At 40.3% G+C, this 19,232-nt stretch overlaps 1 protein-coding gene across 2 annotated transcripts in view; it reads right to left on the bottom strand.

Annotated features, from left to right (window-relative positions):
• Nucleotides 1–19,232, bottom strand: part of KCNQ5 (potassium voltage-gated channel subfamily Q member 5) — a 517,269-nt gene that overhangs the window by 91,652 nt on the left and 406,385 nt on the right. For both annotated transcript variants that reach the window (XM_043591809.1, XM_043591810.1), the window contains exons 4-6: nt 17,497–17,672; nt 16,493–16,618; nt 1,671–1,781 (exon numbers count right to left, since the gene is read on the bottom strand). In XM_043591809.1, coding sequence (XP_043447744.1) covers nt 1,671–1,781; nt 16,493–16,618; nt 17,497–17,672 — 413 coding nt within the window. The remainder of the gene's footprint in view (nt 1–1,670; nt 1,782–16,492; nt 16,619–17,496; nt 17,673–19,232) is intronic.

Raw genomic sequence — 19,232 nt, 5'->3', positions numbered from 1 at the left:
ACAGAAAACAATACATCTAGATTCATACATAAAATGGGAGACAAAATTCATGAAGGTTTTCTACATGGCAAGCATTAGACTTAAATCACCATATTGCTCTTGACAAAATTTCTGTGGGTGCAATAATTCTTCTTCTATTATATAGATCAAGAAACATACCCCATGTTACTATTATTGGCTGAACTGTATCCCTCTGAAATTCCTATGCCGGAATCCTAATTCCCAGTACTTTAGAATATGACTTTATTTGGAGATAAGGTCTTTACAGAAGTAATCAAGTTACAATGAAGTCATTAGGATGAGCCCTAATATGATATGACTGGTGTCTTTATGAGAGGAAGTTTGGACATAGACATGTACAGAGGGAAGACAATGTGAGGATACAGGGAGAAGACTGCTATCCGTGAACCAAGGAAAGATGTCTGGAACAGATCCTTCTCTCATGCTCCTCAACAAGAACCAACCTTGCTTGCCCCTTGATTTTGGACTTCTAGATTCCAGAACTGTGAGACAATAAATTTCTGCTGTTTAAGTCACCCAACCTGTGATGTCTTTATAGCGGCCCTGGCAAACTAATATAGTCGCATGGGTGTACGTGACAAAACCAGGTAGTATGTGGCTTTAAATCCAAGCCAAGATCTAATGCTCAAGTGTATGCATAGTCTTTTCGGTGTCTTCTCTGTGGTCTCGTATGGTCTGGGGCAGAACCAGCCAGTCAATCTAAAGCTGGGGTCTGGCCATGGGAACCACATGAGTGTCCTCTGCACTCATTCACAGGCAGAGATGAAGCCCTGTGAGCCAAAGGTTGGGATGATGAAAATCCCTAATCCCTTGGCTTCCTGTGGAGGGATGCTCTGGGGTCTCTGCTCAGCAGAGACCGTGATGCCACTCACGGATAAGTACAGAGCAAGAGTGTCTGGAGCAAGAGTGAAGTTATTGTTCCTTAAGCATGCCTGCTGCTACACTAACCCTCCTTTTTGTTGGCTCTCTTCCCCTACAAGAGGTGGAGTGAGCAAAGTGAGAATTTGGGGATGGAGGCAAATTGTAATATTTTGACCAGCTGCCTTTACAAAAACAAGAGGATAAAATGATCAGAGAGTAAGCATCATCCATTAAGGAGAAAATAATCAGAGGCTTGGGAGAAGATAAATGTGCTCTTCATTCTGATAAGATGCAGAAGCTGTTCACTAAGAAAAATCAGTGATGGTGACAGAAAGAATAAATCGTCTGACACATTGAAACCCTTTAAGGTCATATGCTTTTCACTCAAATGGATCTGAAGAGGTAATATTCCACTTATCACATCCAGCTCTTAAGCAGCACATGTTATAAGCCAAATCGGAGAGATCAGTTTAAAAACAAGATATCTTTAAATCTTTATACATATTTTAAATGTATTAGTAGCACATTGAATGAGAGGTGATGCCATCTGAATTATTATTTGGTCATAAAGACCAAAGGGCATAAAACTCTCAGGTTAAGTACCTCCAAGGGAAGACCATATTTCACAAACTTTCCAACTAGATGTATGTATAAAAGTCAACATTATATTAATAAAATTATATCTGTAGCGATATAGATACGTTCCGGGCACACCAATTTGTGAAAGCTCATGCTAATAAACCTCTAAGATCTAATTTAAACTGTTTTATTTCTGCAAAGATACTCACGGCAGGAAGTGCAAAGAAAGAAATGCCAAGGAGTGCAAAGCCTGCAGAAAGCAATCTTCCCAGCCAAGTTAGGGGAGTTTTGTCTCCATAGCCAATCGTTGTCAATGTAATCTAAAAACAAAATAAATAGAACGTGCAGCTTAAGTACTTGAGAGGAAAGTTAGGACCTACGAACAGGAGGCAAAGCAACGTTTCCACTAAATCATTATTCAACAAGCCTTGTTGGCGCATTTTATTACTGTGCTTTAATTTTCCGTGACGCATAACAGAGCTTCTCTTTGTTTAAGGAAGGGAATAACCTACATACTTGTTCCTCCCTTATAACACAATTTTCCATCTTTTCTAAGTGTTTCCAAGGAAAGGTTATTTAAATAAGCGGATAACCATCAGAGATACAGAAATGATAGCACCATGGATTTAAGACTGGATCAGTACACAAAACAATAATTTATGTTAATTAAGGCTGTCTATTTATTACCTTGGCAGGCATTTCCTGGAGGTCTGGTGTGTGCAAGGTACGTGTTATGATTTGTAGTGGAACAAAAATTAGAGGTACGTAGTTCTTGTCCTAAGATATTTACGGCACAAGAGGGGAGACACATCACACACAAATCATTAAAACACGAAATAGGGCAAGACAGCTACTATGATGGATGCACAAATAATCTGCTAAGCGGATTCAAAGAACAGATTGATTGTTTCCAGCTTGGAGGGGGTGGGGGAGGCGGTCAAGGAGGCTTTGAAGGAGAAGCAATATTTTGTGAGAATGATAAAGAGGGTGATCTAGGATGGGAAACAGGTGACCAGCTGCACAGCAGTGAGAATATGGTAGGTTCTAGAAAGTATAAGTTGTTTAGTTGGGTTGGAGCATGGTGGGTCTTAAGAGGATTAGTGGAAGAGGAGATTAACTAAATATGATATTGCTAGATCAGGGAGTGTCTTTGAAAAACGATTTTGGATCATGTCTCTCCCATGATCAGACTGCTCCACGATCTTCCCATGCTTCTTAGAACAAAGTTCCAGCTCCTCTCCAGGGCCCATGAGGTTGTGCACGATCTGGAAGAATGATGGCGCAAGTGAACTGGAACAGTGGCAACGAGGCTGTATGGGAGTGCAAAGTAAAGAGACATGCTTATGAAGTTCAATAGAAATGCATTTGTTAATCATCTGGGATGAAGGGGAAGACTAAGTCAACTAGGACTTAAAAATTTTAAGAAGACAGCTCCAGTATACATAGAAATATGATGAGAAAAAGAAGACTTTGGAGCAAAGATAGAGTTTGGTTTTGCAAATAAATGCTTTTTAAACATTTTTTAAATGTTTATTTATTTTTGAGAGAGAGAGAGAGAGAGAGAGAGACATACCATGTGAGCATGGAGGGGCAGAGAGAGGGAGACACAGAATCCAAAGGAGGATCCAGGCTCTGAGCTGTCAGCATAGAGCCCAACGTGGGGCTTGAACTCACAAAACGCAAGACCATGACCTGAGCTGAAGTCAGATGGTTAACCAACAGAGCCATCCAGGCACCCTGCATAAGTGGTTTTTCAATGTTAGTATGACTCTGATCTAGAAACGTCGAGCAGGAAACTGATATAGAGAACTTGAGTCTTGAAAGACAGAGACTGGGTTTGGCATGAGATTTGGATTTTAGAGTCAGGCACAGGATGATTATTGAAACTTTGTGAGTAAATGAGATTGCAAAGTGTGCAAAGAAAGGGTCCAAGGACACCTCAGGAAATAGACATTTAAGGGATGGAAGGGAAAGGAGTCAGAGAAGAATAAATATTTTAAAAAGTAAGGGAACTAGAAATGGGTAAAATACATGGAAACTCAATGAAGAAGAGAGAGTTTCATAAGGGACCAGGTGATCCCTGGTATCACAGTCTCATGGAAAACAAGGAGAATGAGGACTGAGAAAAAAGATACTGGTTATGGAGATAGATAGTCACTGATTTCTAGGAAAGGGGTTGCTTTGGTTTTATCATCCTACCTGGGTTTTGAAGGAGGGGTTACATTTGAGACACAGAAATGATAGAAGGAGATGATGCTTCGTGATGCCAGACCTTTCAGAAACTTACAGCTCAGCTGATAAGCCCTTCCTAGCTTTCTTCTCTCCTCACTTCCATGAGGTATCTTTGGTGGCTCCCCTTATGTGGGACCTCCTATGCGAATCAAACTTTGACTATTGGATTCTTAAGGTTTAATTCTGGGTCTTTCTCTCTTTTAAAAAATTCTATTCTTCTCTCACTTTCCTTTCTCTTCTATCCCATTTATTTCTGTCTCTTCCCAGGTGATCTTAAGTGTTCTCAATGGATTTAAATTTTTATGGTGAACACACCAATTTATACCTTCAGGCAAGATTATTTTGAGCTCTAGATTCACGTATGTACAGTTGATATTTCAATTTGGATGACACACAGTCATTTAAACTTCGCATGTTTAAAACAGAGCACTTCTTGCCCCCAAAGCTGTAACTCCCCCAAATGTATCCCTTCCCATCCTAATCAAGGGCACCACCATCCACCCAGTTGCTCATGTCAGAGGTCTCAGTTGTCCTCATTCCTTGTTTCCCTCACTCCTCTCCCTGAATCTATCAAGTCCCATGGATCCTATTACCCAAAGATACTGCAAATTCATCCCTTGTGCACTGTCTTCCCTGCCACCATGGTAGGCCAGGCTTCTGCAGCAATGTCTTAATTGCTATCTCTGCTTTTGCTTTTGATTTCCTCCAGTTCCTTCTCCCAAACCTGTGAGGGAAATTATTTTGTTACTTCCTTTTAAAAATCCTTCAATGGCTATTCACTGAATTCAGAATAAATTCCAAGCTCCTAACTATGGGCCTACCTGATCTAGTCTCCACCTGCCTCTCCAAGATGATTCCCGTTTCACCCTTGCTCACTATACTTTATTCACAATGTCCTTTCAACTCCTCAAACAGGCCAGGCTATTTCTGCCACAGTTCCTTTGCATATCTTGTTTCCTCAGCCAGAATTGTTTTTCTCCCCATCCTTCCCAGGGTTTCTTCTCATTCTTCAAGTCTTATCCAAAATACTCCATTGTCAGAGAGGTCTCCCCTACCCACTCTGTCTACAATGGGGCCTCCAGTCACTTTCTATTGCAGCCCCTTGCTTCTTAATATCACTTACCATAAGTGGTAGATTTCTGTATGTTTCTTTGGGGAGGGATCTCTATTTCCTTTACCAGAAGGGAAACTGTGTCTTCACTCTGTTATCTCTCTAACATCTAGCATGAGTAAATTAAGTAAATTATGTAAATATTGAATCCTTTCAAGAACACTGACAACAAATGGAGTGAGAAAAATAGGGCAAGAGCTCCCAGAAACCTCTGACTTGAAGGCAGTCTTTCTAGGATGTATTTGTGCATGTCTGAAGAAAGAATGAGCTTGACAGGGGGGAAGACTGGTAGCTTTATATAGGGTAAGGCAACTGTGAAGGAAGGAACATGGGATCAAGGGTACAGTTGGAATGGTTAGCCTTGGCAGTATGGAAGAACACCTCTTCCCCCATGGGGAAAAGATGGGGACACAGTGTGAATGAAGAGCAGCACTGAGGATGCTTGAGATGGTCATCTTCAATTCCAGTAAAAGAGAGGGTGGGATCAGCCATGGGGAGCAAAAGGCTTAGAGCAGGGAAAAGGCTTGGGGCTGTGACAGTGTGAGAGGGTGTCAAGGACAGATCAATAAGTGGTCTACAGAGTGGGGGAGGCTCATCCAAGGTTGGAGAGAGGGAGTTTGTAGTAGAACCTAGTAGTCAAGTTAATCACACATCACCAGCGTTATCAGTGGTGGGGCTCTCAAAAGAAAGAGATTGCAGAAAAAATATTCAATTTTAACATTTTTAAAAAGTTTATTTATTTATTTTGAGAGAGATGGAGACAGCATGAGTGGGGAAGGGGAAGCAAGAGAGGGAGACAAAGAGTCCCAAGCAGGCTCTGTGCTGACAGTGCAGAGCCGGATGTGGGGTTCTGACTCACGAAACCCCGAGATCATCACCTGAGCTGAAACCAAGAGTTGACTGAGCCACCCAGGCACCCCTTGCCTCAATTTTATTATAGGTTCCTAATCTTAAAATACCTGGGAAAGATTTTAATCTATAAATTTTCTGCAAAGTAGTTTAATCCTTTTACAGCAGTTTAACAATAATAAATTAAAGGAGATATTTCATGGTTTGGTCACAGCAATAATGGTAAACTTTACATTCTAGTAATACAGTAGTCCCCCTTATCCACAAGGGATGCATTCTAAGACCCCCAATGGATGCTTGAAGCCACACTTAGTACTAAACCCTAAATATGGTGTTTTTTTTCTATACACATATATCTATGATAAAGTTTAATATGTAAATTAGGTACAGTAAGAGATTAACAACAATAATAAGAACGGTTATAACAACGTACTGAAAGTTATGTGAATGTGGTGGTCTCTCTTGAAATATTATCCTCACCCTTATTGTGATGATGTAAGATGATAAAATGCCTATGTGGTAAGATGAGGTGAGGTGAATGAGGTAGGTATTGTGAAGTAGTATTAGGCTACTACTGACCTCTGACCAAACACAGAAGGAGGACCATCTACTTCCCAAGGGCAGATTGACTGCAGGTAACTGAAACAGTGGAAAGAGAAACCAGGGATAAGGGGGAACTACCCTGCATTTAAGTTATTCTCATTGACTCATCCCTCAGAGAGCGTTTTTTTTTTGTTTTGTTTTGTTTTGTTTTTTTAAATCACTGCCTCTAACTCTGAAGAATGAGACACGGCAAAGTGATGATGTACTCAGTATTTCATTGTGAGTAGAGAAGAATGCCTCTTCTATCTTGTTCTGGATTTATAATTGCCCTCTCTCTTACATGCGTCCTTTTTCAGGGAGAAAAGAATGCTTCAACTCTGGGAGCTGCCCCCTGGAGCCCCCTGGGGATGGCAAAGACTCTGCTCACCTCTCTGCACTCCGGTTCAGGCTTCCAGACCACCCACCTTCTCTCTGCACTTGGTGCAGGCTTCCAATGACCATGTTCCACTGCCTGCAGGTGGCTGGAAAGACGGCAGCCAAGCTCAGGTGCGACAACTTCCTCCACTCCAATTTCAAAGTCTCTCAGGATGTTGCTTGGTTGAAAGCATAGAGGCCTTTTGTTGCCAAGCCGGGCTTGAGGAGGATCTGGCAACAGGGTGGCAGTTTTGTCTCAGTCCATTCTGGGGAGTGGGCTGGTGGGAGTTGCCTTTGTTTTGTGCCTGGTGGGAGTGTGTCTTTTTTTATGGCTGCAAAGGGGGCAACTGGGCTCCTTGATAGTCAACAGACAGGTAGCATCAGGTATGAAAATGTGACATTTCTAAAATGCACATACATAAAAAGATGTGAACTTCTTTATGAATTCACACTGACCCATCAGCTTGATCGGCTGCTGGCTTTCTAAGCAGTAACTGGTACATGCGATGAAACCATCCTCCGATGAGGCCTACATAGCTGTTCATTGATTTTCAGAACTTTTAGGTCAAGTTGTCCTTGAAGTACTGGTGTGTCCCCTTGGAAAAGTACAACTACATTATGTTTCTTTTCTTTTCCTAGCATCTGGAACGCCCTGCTAGTGATTATCAGCTGATCCTTTGTACATGAACTGAGCAGCAGAAGCTCTTTCGGTATTTATTTTTCCCACATTTGCACCAAACAATAAACCCATTTCTGTCTTCTAGAAATCTTGTGAATCTTTCAGTGGCTGAATGTAGTGACGACTAGTTTCATTTGGATAGAGATGCAGAGATGCTCTGGGGGAGCAGCTTGTCTCAGAGAAACTTGAGAGGGTGCGTATGTCATCTTTAGGGAATTGGAAGACATCCACCATATTGGACATCATTCCATTTTTTACCTACTTCCTGAGCTTACAAGAGATATACTGGTTAACAAGTGCTGAATAGATTAAAATTTTAAAATGTATTTACATACATACTTACATATTGATGATTGATTCCTACTCATTGACTTTTGACCATGGTGTTTACAATATCATTGGGAAGTTTGTGAAGTTTTGAATTTACTTATAAAATGAAAAGATAAGTTTAAAAACTTTCAAGTATCTCTTCCAGTGCAGTTTTAGGGAGATTACTACTTTCCTTAAGCGAAAGGATGTCATTTATTGCCATGTGTTGTGACCCGAGGTGGAAACTGGCAGATGCATTCTCAGGCTGTAGCCCGACAAGACAGATTAGGATCTGAGAGGGAATGGCCCACTGCACCCTGTCACCCCTCCTCAGTCGACCTCAGGAATGCTGGTAGTGTGTGCCGTGTCTCCAGTCGGACTATCTACTGGAAGGTGATGTGGCAGCCGGGAACAGTTCAGATACATTTTTGCCCTCATCTTCCATATACTCAGTTGCAGCCATGCAGGTGAAAAAACATATTTTATGAAAAATCTGTGGGTTGCAAATGTTGGCATGGATATGTACTTGTAGTAGCAAAGGCAGACTGGGGGCTCCTTAGTGTGTTTAGTAGCCCATAATTCTTCTTCAGGAATAATACTGCAACACAAATGTAAATCCTGGCCCAAGCTTTCTTTTTTTTTTTCTTTTTAATTTTTAAAATTTAAATTCGAGGTAGCTAACATACAGTGCAATATTGGTTTCAGGAGTAGAATTCAATGATTCATCACTTAAATACAACAACTGGTGCTCACCATAACAAGTGTCCTCCTTAATACCGATACCTGTCATGCATCTAGCTCATCCTCCACCCACCTCCCTCCGTCAATCCTCAATTTGTTCTCTATCTCTAAGAGTCTCTTATGGTTTCCCTCTCTGTTTTCTTTCCCCCACCCCTTCCAATATGCTTATCTGTTTTGTTTCTTAAATTCCACATATGAGTGAAATCATATGGTGTTTGTCTTTCTCTGACTGACTTATTTCAATTAGCATAATATACTCTAGCTCCATTCACGTCATTGCAAATGACAAGATTTCATTCTTTTTTTAATGGCTGAGTAATATTCCATTAGATATATATATGTATACAATATGTACACACACACACACACACACACACACACACCACATCTTCTTTTTCCATTCACCAGTCGAGGGACATTTGTGACCCAAGCTTTTTTTCTTTTTCTTTTCTTTTCTTTTTTTGTGAGATAGCAGATGCTATGGTCGGATTACAATTTGGAAACTGGTTAGGCTGTAGTTTTTTTTCTTTCAATAACAGAATTAATTCTAAACCAGTAGGTATAAACCCATCCTTCTCTTCCAGTAATAAATCAATAAACATTTATTGGTTTAACTTTGAGGATACAATTATGAATACTAGTTTATAGCTAATGTATTCATGTAAACAAACTAAAAACATACTATTTGTAGATTTCCAAAGCACAGCATCATTTCCATGTAAGGTGGTCTTTTACACGAGGATGATTCACATTAGTAGTTTGTGAACCATTAGATGAGAAAGGTTTTCCATCTGCAAACACCGAATCTCTTGTGGTGGTGGTATCATATCATTTGGGTTCTGTCATGGCAGGCAGCTCAGGGTAATAGCATTTCATGTTGTTCTTCCAGGCTCATAGTCAAATATGTAATACCAGTAGTGACTAACATTTGTCCAGCATCTGATAAAGCACATCTACGTGTCCTAATCTCATTTTAATACACATAACAACTTTGTATTTGGGTAATATTATTTTCTCAATTTTACAGAGAGAGTAAATGTTTGCTGAATACCACACTAAATCATAACAGTAGGGCTGGAAGCCAAGTTTCTTGACTGTAATTCTGCTCTTTTCCAATAAGTATGTGCTCAACGTTTATGGAATAAATCTAAGCAAAAAATATTCAGAACCATGTGTGAGATGACGTTACTAAAGGAACAGACTTCTTAGGAAAGGCTTCCCCAAAGAGGCTTCTGACCAATATACTTCAAAGATCTGTGCCATCAGGGTAGGCACAGGGCTTGTAGATGCTCACGGCAGCTAGGATGTTTTGGTGGGTAGCAGCTTGGGTATGTGTGTTTCAGTGTTTGCTTGGTACTTGACAATGTTCTTGAATAGTTGGGGGTTGGTGTGTTGATTATCTTGTGGCCAAGTGAAGCTCTGATACATCCGACGGTGTATTGGTGGTGAGAAACAACTGTTAACTTTTATTTAATGGATCAGCACTGTGTCAGAAAACAACAGCTTAAAAAAGTGGCAGAAAACACTTTGTACTGTTGAACCCAGTCTAAAGAGGGTTGATTCCTGGTATTATCAAAGAAAAGGGTATTTTTGTTCATTTCACAAATTTACACCATTTCTTATTAATTAAAAATTTTTTTAATGTTTACTTACATTTGAGAGAGAGAGAGAGAGAGAGTGCGAATGGAAGGGGGCAGAGAGAGAGGGAGACACAGAATTGGAAGCAGGCTCCAGGCTCAGAGCTGTCAGCACAGAGCCCGACGAGGGGCTCAAACTCAGACTGTGAGATCATGACCTGGGCTGCAGTCAAGACGCTCAACCGACTGAGCCACCCGGGTGCCCCACACTATTTCTTATTCTTAGATTTTGCAGGGGGATGAAACTCATGGCATACATTTGGGCTGTACAACCTGCTGAGTGCACCATACATAGAGTCTTCTATATTATTTGCTTTCAGAAAGTCTGTAAGATTTTCAGCCTAAATTCTATAAATAATACTTCTACATGCCTGAAGTAATCATTTCAAGCACACGGTCCCAGGTGGGGGTTGTACTCAGATGGTTACTCCAGAATAGATTTATACTACCTGCTGCTGTATGCGTCTTAAAAAAAAAAAAAGGCTACCCCATAACACTGTCTTCATCACAGAAATATCAGTAAATAGAGAACAAACTGGCCTTTGAGAACAGGTCATATCAGGCAATATTACTTCAGGAAGACCTGAACTTATGTTATTTCAGAATAAATCTAACGGAAAAGGAGAAAAATAATAACAGGAAAGGAGATAATAATAGGAAATAACTCCAGGAAGACTTGTTCATAAATTGTTTCAGAATAAATCTAAAGCAACCAAAAAGGAAGAAAATAATAATAGGAAATAATATTAAATGGAGCTACGCTTGACAATCAGAAGATCCTCTTCTCCTGTAGCTGTCAGTGCCTCAACCACCAGAGTTAAGTCCCCTTGCACCTTTTTTTACTTCCTCTGTCACAGATGTCCCTTTAGTTGCTACTTCAAAACCTAGAATATCTTTTCACTGTAACCCCCAATCCCCAAACCCCTTCTGTGCTTAAGCTGTGGGTCTGACATGAAGTACATAGCTCTTTGTTCTTTTTGTTATAAAGGTGTTTCCATCTAACATCCACAACGAAATGTCCATAGCAACAGTAGCTACCGTCTTTGGGCACTGGCTGCGGTCTTAGTCTTACTCCACTTAATGGGCTAGGTGTTGATATTCAATAGTATGGAATGTTTTCAGGGATCAGAGTTCTTTGAATTGCTATTGGCTTTGAGTAGCACTGATCACACCATGAATTCCTCCAAAAGTTGGCCTTGGAGATGGCCCTCACCATTTTCTTGATGAGAGAAGTTTAATATTTAATATTCAGAATTCACTGGGATTTTGTATCCATAGACCACAAATTGCATTTTGATACTTAATGTCAATAATTTGGGCTTTTTTAAATGAAGAGAATTTCCTTTTTTTAAAAGTTTATTTATTTATTTTGAAAGAGGGAGAGAGAGAGAGAGAGGGAGGGAGAGCGAGCTCTGAAGGGGTAGAGAGAGAGGGAGAGAGCAAGCAGGCTCCACACCATCAGCACAGAGCCCTATGTGGGGCTCAAACTCATGAACTGTGAGATCATGACCTGAGCCCAAATCAAGAGTTGGTCGCTTAATTGACTGAACCACCCAGGCGCCCCAAGAATTTTCTTTTTTTAAACGAAAGCCTACCACTTAGAAATACTCCAATTCAGGATGCTTTTATTTCTCTATTTATTATGGATACTTTCATAGTTAGCAAGGTGTCCATTATGTGCAAAATGGACAATTTCAACTAAAAAGTATCCAGCCATATGTTTCATTAAGGTCTGATCAATATATCATAAAAGGTATAGTGTTCTAAATTTATTTTATTTCACACTGGAGATCTAGTATATGTTCTTCTTATAAAGAATAGAGATAATTGGGGCGCCTGGGTGGTGCAGTCGGTTGAGCGTCCGACTTCAGCCAGGTCACGATCTCGCGGTCCGGGAGTTCGAGCCCCGTGTCGGGCTCTGGGCTGATGGCTCAGAGCCTGGAGCCTGTTTCCGATTCTGTGTCTCCCTCTCTCTCTGCCCCTCCCCCGTTCATGCTCTGTCTCTCTCTGTCCCAAAAATAAATAAACGTTGAAAAAAAAATTAAAAAAAAAATAGAAATAATACACACTCTTGTTTGCTTTCTTGTATATTTCTAGGATTCAGACAATTTCATCAATGACTCAGTTAATATCAACAAACTCACTGTGGGCCAACACGGCCTTTTCCTAGAAGCCTGACATCGTAGAAGATTTTGACTTTTGCATTCAAGACTAGATTTTTTTTTTTAATAGAGACATAATTAGGTCATTCAAAGAACCTGTTAAGTACAGGTTAAACTTCAGTCCAAATAGCACAACTGAAATGGGAATCAATGAAAATATGTTGCTTCCCCTCTGAAAGTCACAGATATGACCTTTGAAAACCTGCTACGTGGGTTATTCTGGCAAAAGAAATAAGCTGGTGACTAAGTGAGAAGTATATTAAGACTTTCCCACACACTGTTTAACACACAATACAGCAATTCTTATTAGTAATAAGGAGAAAAGGAAGGCTATTGGGAAGAAAGATAAAGAGCTGCCAGGCTGAACTCACCAACAACTGCATCTCAGTGGGACAGGTACACCTGAATGTCTCAATAATTTAAGTACGTTAGAATTATCAGAGAGAAACAAAAACTAAACTTAAAATTCAAATTGTTGCTTTGAAGCCTGGGATAATAAACTGTCGTCCCCTTGCTGGCTAGAAAAGCCTCCTATTTTCTCAGTTTACACAGTTTATCCCGCAATGAGTCATAGATTTTCATTTGCTCTCTACATATAAAAGGTATTTTAAGAATGTCACATGACTGCTCTCTTTCAGGTTTTCTACTTTCCTCCTTTCAAAATGTCCATTATTGCTTGTGAAGTGGAAGGAAGGAGTTGGGAACCAAGTTATGAAACCACCAGATCGCTTTGTTATCAATGGCATAATCTTGTAGACATTTACTCTGATAATTTAATTAAAAAAATCCTATGGCACAAAAACAGACACATAGACCAATGGAATAGAATAGAAACCCCAGAACTAGACCCACAAACGTATGGCCAACTCATCTTTGACAAAGCAGGAAAGAACATCCAATGGAAAAAAGACAGCCTCTTTAACAAATGGTGCTGGGAGAACTGGACAGCAACATGCAGAAGGTTGAAACTAGACCACTTTCTCACACCATTCACAAAAATAAACTCAAAATGGATAAAGGACCTAAATGTGAGACAGGAAACCATCAAAACCTTAGAGGAGAAAGCAGGAAAAGACCTCTCTGGCCTCAGCCGTAGCAATCTCTTACTCGACACATCCCCAAAGGCAAGGGAATTACAAGCAAAAGTGAATTACTGGGACCTTATGAAGATAAAAAGCTTCTGCACAGCAAAGGAAACAACCAACAAAACAAAAAGGCAACCAACGGAATGGGAAAAGATATTCGCAAATGACATATCGGACAAAGGGCTAGTATCCAAAATCTATAAAGAGCTCACCAAACTCCACACCCGTAAAACAAATAACCCAGTGAAGAAATGGGCAGAAAACATGAATAGACACTTCTCTAAAGAAGACATCCGGATGGCCAACAGGCACATGAAAAGATGTTCAGTGTCGCTCCTTATCAGGGAAATACAAATCAAAACCACACTCAGGTATCACCTCACGCCAGTCAGAGTGGCCAAAATGAACAAATCAGGAGACTATAGATGCTGGAGAGGATGTGGAGAAACGGGAACCCTCTTGCACTGTTGGTGGGAATGCAAATTGGTGCAGCCGCTCTGGAAAGCAGTGTGGAGGTTCCTCAGAAAATTAAAAATAGACCTACCCTATGACCCAGCAATAGCACTGCTAGGAATTTATCCAAGGGATACAGGAGCACTGATGCATAGGGCCACTTGTACCCCAATGTTCATAGCAGCACTCTCAACAATAGCCAAATTATGGAAAGAGCCTAAATGTCCATCAACTGATGAATGGATAAAGAAATTGTGGTTTATATACACAATGGAATATTACGTGGCAATGAGAAAAAATGAAATATGGCCTTTTGTAGCAACGTGGATGGAACTGGAGAGTGTGATGCTAAGTGAAATAAGCCATTCAGAGAAAGACAGATACCATATGGTTTCACTCTTATGTGGATCCTGAGAAACTTAACAGGAACCCATGGGGGAGGGGAAGGAAAAAAAAAAAAAGAGGTTAGAGTGGGAGAGAGCCAAAGCATAAGAGACTGTTAAAAACTGAGAACAAACTGAGGGTTGATGGGGGGTGGGAGGGAGGAGAGGGTGGGTGATGGGTATTGAGGAGGGCACCTTTTGGGATGAGCACTGGGTGTTGTATGGAAACCAATTTGTCAATAAATTTCATAAAAAAAAAATCCTAACCTTCAGGTGAATATATTTCTATTCTTATTCATTTTACTGCTGCCGTGCAGCCAACAAACATACTGATTTCTGCTTAATACAAGCCCTGACAAATTGTCCTTGTTCTTGACGAGGGTTCTAGTTCTCCCTGATGAGCTTTTGATGGGTAGCAGAACAATGCAACAATTGGTAACTTAAATCCATGCTTCACAAAACCAACAACCAACTTAAAAATATTAAAAAAATTTTTTTTAAACGTTTATTTATTTTTGAGAGAGAGAAAGGCAGAGTGCGAATGAGAGAGAGAGGGAGACACAGAATCCGAAGCAGGCTCCAGGCTCTGAGGTGTCAGCACAGAGCCTGACGCAGGGCTCGAATACACAAAATGCAAGATCATGACCTGAGCTGAAGTTGGATGCTTAATCGACTGAGCCACCCAGGTGACCCCAACTTATAAATATTTTAATAACAGTTTAAGAAAATGGTATTTTAATTTTGGTGAGTGTCTAGCACTCAAGAAATATTATGATTTATTAGAGAACTTAACTTTGTTGGACCAAAGAGATGGGAAGCTGTTTAGACAGTTAAAAATGCTGTACATTTTCACAAAACACACTTTTGGAATGTCTTAAGGAATAAAATAAAAAGAAACATAGTTTATACACTGCCAAAAGCACTCCCCTAGCCTGTGACATTATTATTAGGGCACATATTTCAATGACTTTTATAGATTCTTTACAATGCAGACAAGATTTTTGCTTTAATGAAAAACTGTGCCTTGCTTACAGCCCACCCTTCCAGGTTATCAACTTCTGATTTTATGGGGCTCTGCATCTTTCATGGCTTTTGAGCTACTTTACAACTCTGTAAGTTGTAGATAACTAGTAGCAGTGGAAAGTAATTCTTGTCTATAGACACATAAATAAATTCTGTCTAGTGGAGGTTTAATTGACTTCCCTCTCACATTGTGGAAGAAACCAGATTCATTTCAATATTCCTGATCTTTACATGGTAATGTTCTTGGATAGCTCTTTGAACTGGATGTAACATCTTACTGGTTCCCTCATTAATCACGACAAATTTAAAAAAGGAGTTAAAATCTTTAGCATGTGTCTGTATGAGAGTTATGATTTTTTTTATTTGGGTGAAGTTTTCTGTAACAACCATTTATTTATTTTTTTGATATCTTTTTTCTTTTTAAAAACATTTTTTTGAAGTTTATTTATTTATTTTGAAAGAGACAGAGACAGCGTGGGTGGGGGAAGCACAGAGAGAGGGAGACAGAGATCCCAAGCAGTCTCCGTGCTGCCTCTGTGGGGAGCCCCATGCAGTTGGCCCAAACTCACAAAACCGTGAGATAGTGACCTGAGCTGAAACCGAGGGACATTTAACCTAATGAGCCACCCAAGAGTGGCCTTTAGTAACAATTTAAATGAAAAGTAGGTTTTTGTATGGATAGGTTTTAAAAAAATTGTTTTTAAATGTTTATTTTTGAGAATGGGAGAGAGAGACAGAGACCAGGGGGAGTGCAGAGAGAAGGATACAGAATCCAAAGCAGGCTCCAGGCTCTGAGCTGTTAGCAGAGCACCCAACACCAGGCTCCAACTCACGGACCTCGAGATCATGACCTGAGCCAAAGTCAGATGCCCAACCAACTGAGCCACCCAGGTGCCTATTATGGAAAGTTTTGATATTAGGTGTCTATAATCTCTGATCTCACAGATGGTTATCAGTTTTCTCTTTTTCACTTGTGCCATACTTTTCTTTAACTTTCATTCAGCTATTATTCCTTTTTTTTTTTTTTAACCTCAGAGAAACTTTCTGATGAGAGGTAAGCCAATGCAACAATTGGCAATTTAAATTTGTGCTCTACAAAGTTAAGACAAACAAACAAGCCTATTAAGATTTTAATCACTGTTTAAAAAAAACAATGTATTCTTATTTTGGCAACAATCTAGCACTCAAGAAATACTTCTGATGGTTTATAAGAGAACTTGATTTTGTTGAGCTATAGAGATAGGAAAACTCTTCAGACAATTTTAGTGCTGTATATTTTCATGTAACTCTCTTTTGGAAGTTAATGTTTTTATTGAGACCTTTCATAAATGATTCCTAGGAATCATTACACTGTATTCAAAGGAAACATTTCACAACATCCAAAAAACAAAACTAGATTTTTATACTCACTGTGCCCCACCAGAGAGCATCTGCATATGTAGAAAACTCTTTATTGGCATCCTTTTCCACAAGATAGACAAGGAAAGATGAAAAAATAAGAACCAAAAATCCTATGTACCAAGCCGTGATTAATTCCTAGATATAAAAGGAATTGAAAGATCGTTAGAAGTAAAAAATCCGTGTAAAAGGGGAAAAAAAATCTATGCATTCATTTTACTACTTTTTGGATATTTATGATAATATTTATTTGTTTATTTATAGGATTTACTCTTTTTTTAATGTTTATTTATTTTTGAGAGAGTGCAAGCTGGGGAGTGGCAGAAAGAGGGGACAGAGGATCTGAAGCAGGCTCTGTGTGGACAGCAGACAGCCTGATGTGGGGCTCTAAATCACTCACCGCGAGATCATGACCTGAGCCAAAGTTGGATGCTCAACCGACTGAGCCACCCAGGCGCCCCGAATTTGCTTTTTTTATTCAGTGGATGTCCCAGTGAACAGGACAACTTCCTCAGGTTTCTTTTTTAAATGGTTGCACAGGATTCTAAATGTATGGGTTTACTATAATTTATTTGAGGCGTAAGGACTTGTAAAGCATTGCTTTTTATTTGAGTACAGTTGACACACAATCTTACATTAGTTTCAGGTGTACAGCATCCTGATTCTACATCTCTGTATGTTACGCTGTGCTCACCACAAGTGTGGCTGACATCTGTCACCACACATACTGCTACAGTATCACTGTCTATAGTCCCTGTGCCGTCCCTTTTATCTCCGTGACTTAGTCATTCCCTAACTGCAAGCCTGGACCTCCCTCTCCCTTTTACCCACTTTGCCCCTCCTCCCAATCTCCTTCCCTCTGGCAACCATCTGACGACTTTTGAACAACCCATTATACATTGTGCTGTGGCCAATTTCTGAAATGACTCAGTTTGCTTGATGGGTTCTACTCTCCCACAGCAATCAACGAAAACGTTTCAAAAGTCTTGTTCTGCAATTCAGAAAGCAGATCTTACCTTGCTGTGAGCATAAACCACCGAACCTAGTAATTTCCAAGTGCCTCCCCTTCGGTCCATGCGCACCATACGGAGGATCTGTAGGAAACGGAGACTTCTGAGTGCGGACGTGGCGAAAATATTACCCTGAGTTTTTGCAGAAACAACTGCTATCGAAGCGATAAGAACAATGGTATCTGAAAGAAACAGGTTGAAACAATCGTAAGTAGCAGGACTAGGAATTTTGATTTCTCAAAATAATGTTTCAGAAAGTTGCACTTTGACCTATTTGAGGCACAAAGAAACACATCCAACCCCAGCCTGGAATGGTGCTACTTGGGCTTTGTGATAACTGAAGAGTGAAAAGGGAAGGAAGAAAACTTGCTTAACTGCCTTAGTTCTGACCCCTTGGCCATTCTATGCTTTACGTACGCAATTCTGAACCGTTTGCTATGTAACCTTTGATGAATTGGATGGCCAGTGGCCTTCAGAAAGTTCAGTGTACCAGGGAGCAGTGAGGCTGTACGGCTCTGGTTTCTCAGCGTTCCCGTCTGGCAGAAAGGAGCTTCTGCCTCAGTCCCACCACGGTGGCTTCCCGGGTGATGCCACAGAGGCACCACAGCCTGCACGGCTCTGAACGTGCTGCTTGGTATAATCCTATTTCTGGTTTTCTTGCCAAGGAAACTCGTAGCTCCTTTCTCCAAAAAGTTCCCTTATGCTGGGGAGTCTGCCGCGTCATGCACCATTTAACAAAGGTCTCAACTGAGGTGCATCCTCTAGGCTCTCTGCACAGAGTACTCTTTACCCCTGGTCAGTTACATGGAAGTTTGGTATACAAATGAAACAATACTACATTTGTTACAACAGAGTATGTAATTATATACACTGTACATTGCATGGGAATGGATATTTGATGTTTGACATTGACATTTGGCTTAAAATACATCTGCCCTTTTGTAAGCTAAAAAAGAGAAAAAAGAGCAGCTAAAGAAAGCATTAAAAAAAAAAAAGAGGACTTAATTGCTCCGAGAGCAAATATCTGAGGGATGGCAAGTAGGTTCTGAAGAGGGAGAAGTCAAGTGGGGATGAATGGCCTCCTATGGCAATTTTAAAATAAGTTAACTTGACCTTAACGTTCTCAAATAAATTTTCTTTCCCACTCCAAGTGGGCTGTGCATGACTGGGTGTCCAGACTCCAGAGAGAGGTTCCACTTCAAGGGCATTGGATTTATAATGTTTCTGTGACCCTCAGCATTAACTGCTGTATGAATCTGTATTCATCATCCAGCTGAGTCCTTCTCCCTGTACTGAGCAAACTCTGGTCTCCTGGTGTGGACTGAGCACATCTTTTGAATGACTCTTCTGGTCCCCTTTTTGGGTCAGGACTTGGAGTGGCTGGCGGTACAAGGGTCAGCTAAAGGGCTTTTTCCAATCAGATCTAAACACTATAGGACTTTGTGAGTAGGTACACAGGAAGCCACAGCACCTCCTTGAGTTACAGCTCTGTGCTGCTGTTGGAAAGGAGAAGGAACTAAATGTGTTGACAGAGACACCAAAGACATATTTTAAGAGAGTAAGAAGACAATTGTAAAGCTATATATACAATGTGATCTTATTTTAATAAAAAATATATGACTAGAAAAGCCATGTGAGAATATACACAGGTTATTACCATTAATTCTCCTTCGGGGTAGAGAGTAGGTGAATATGTGGGTAAAGGGACTTTTTACTTTGAGTTATTAATTTCTGTAATATTG

This window comes from Prionailurus bengalensis, chromosome B2, assembly GCF_016509475.1.
Source record: "Prionailurus bengalensis isolate Pbe53 chromosome B2, Fcat_Pben_1.1_paternal_pri, whole genome shotgun sequence".
In the NCBI taxonomy this organism is placed as follows: Eukaryota; Metazoa; Chordata; class Mammalia; order Carnivora; family Felidae; genus Prionailurus; species Prionailurus bengalensis.
This window is presented reverse-complemented; position numbering and strand designations above follow the sequence as displayed.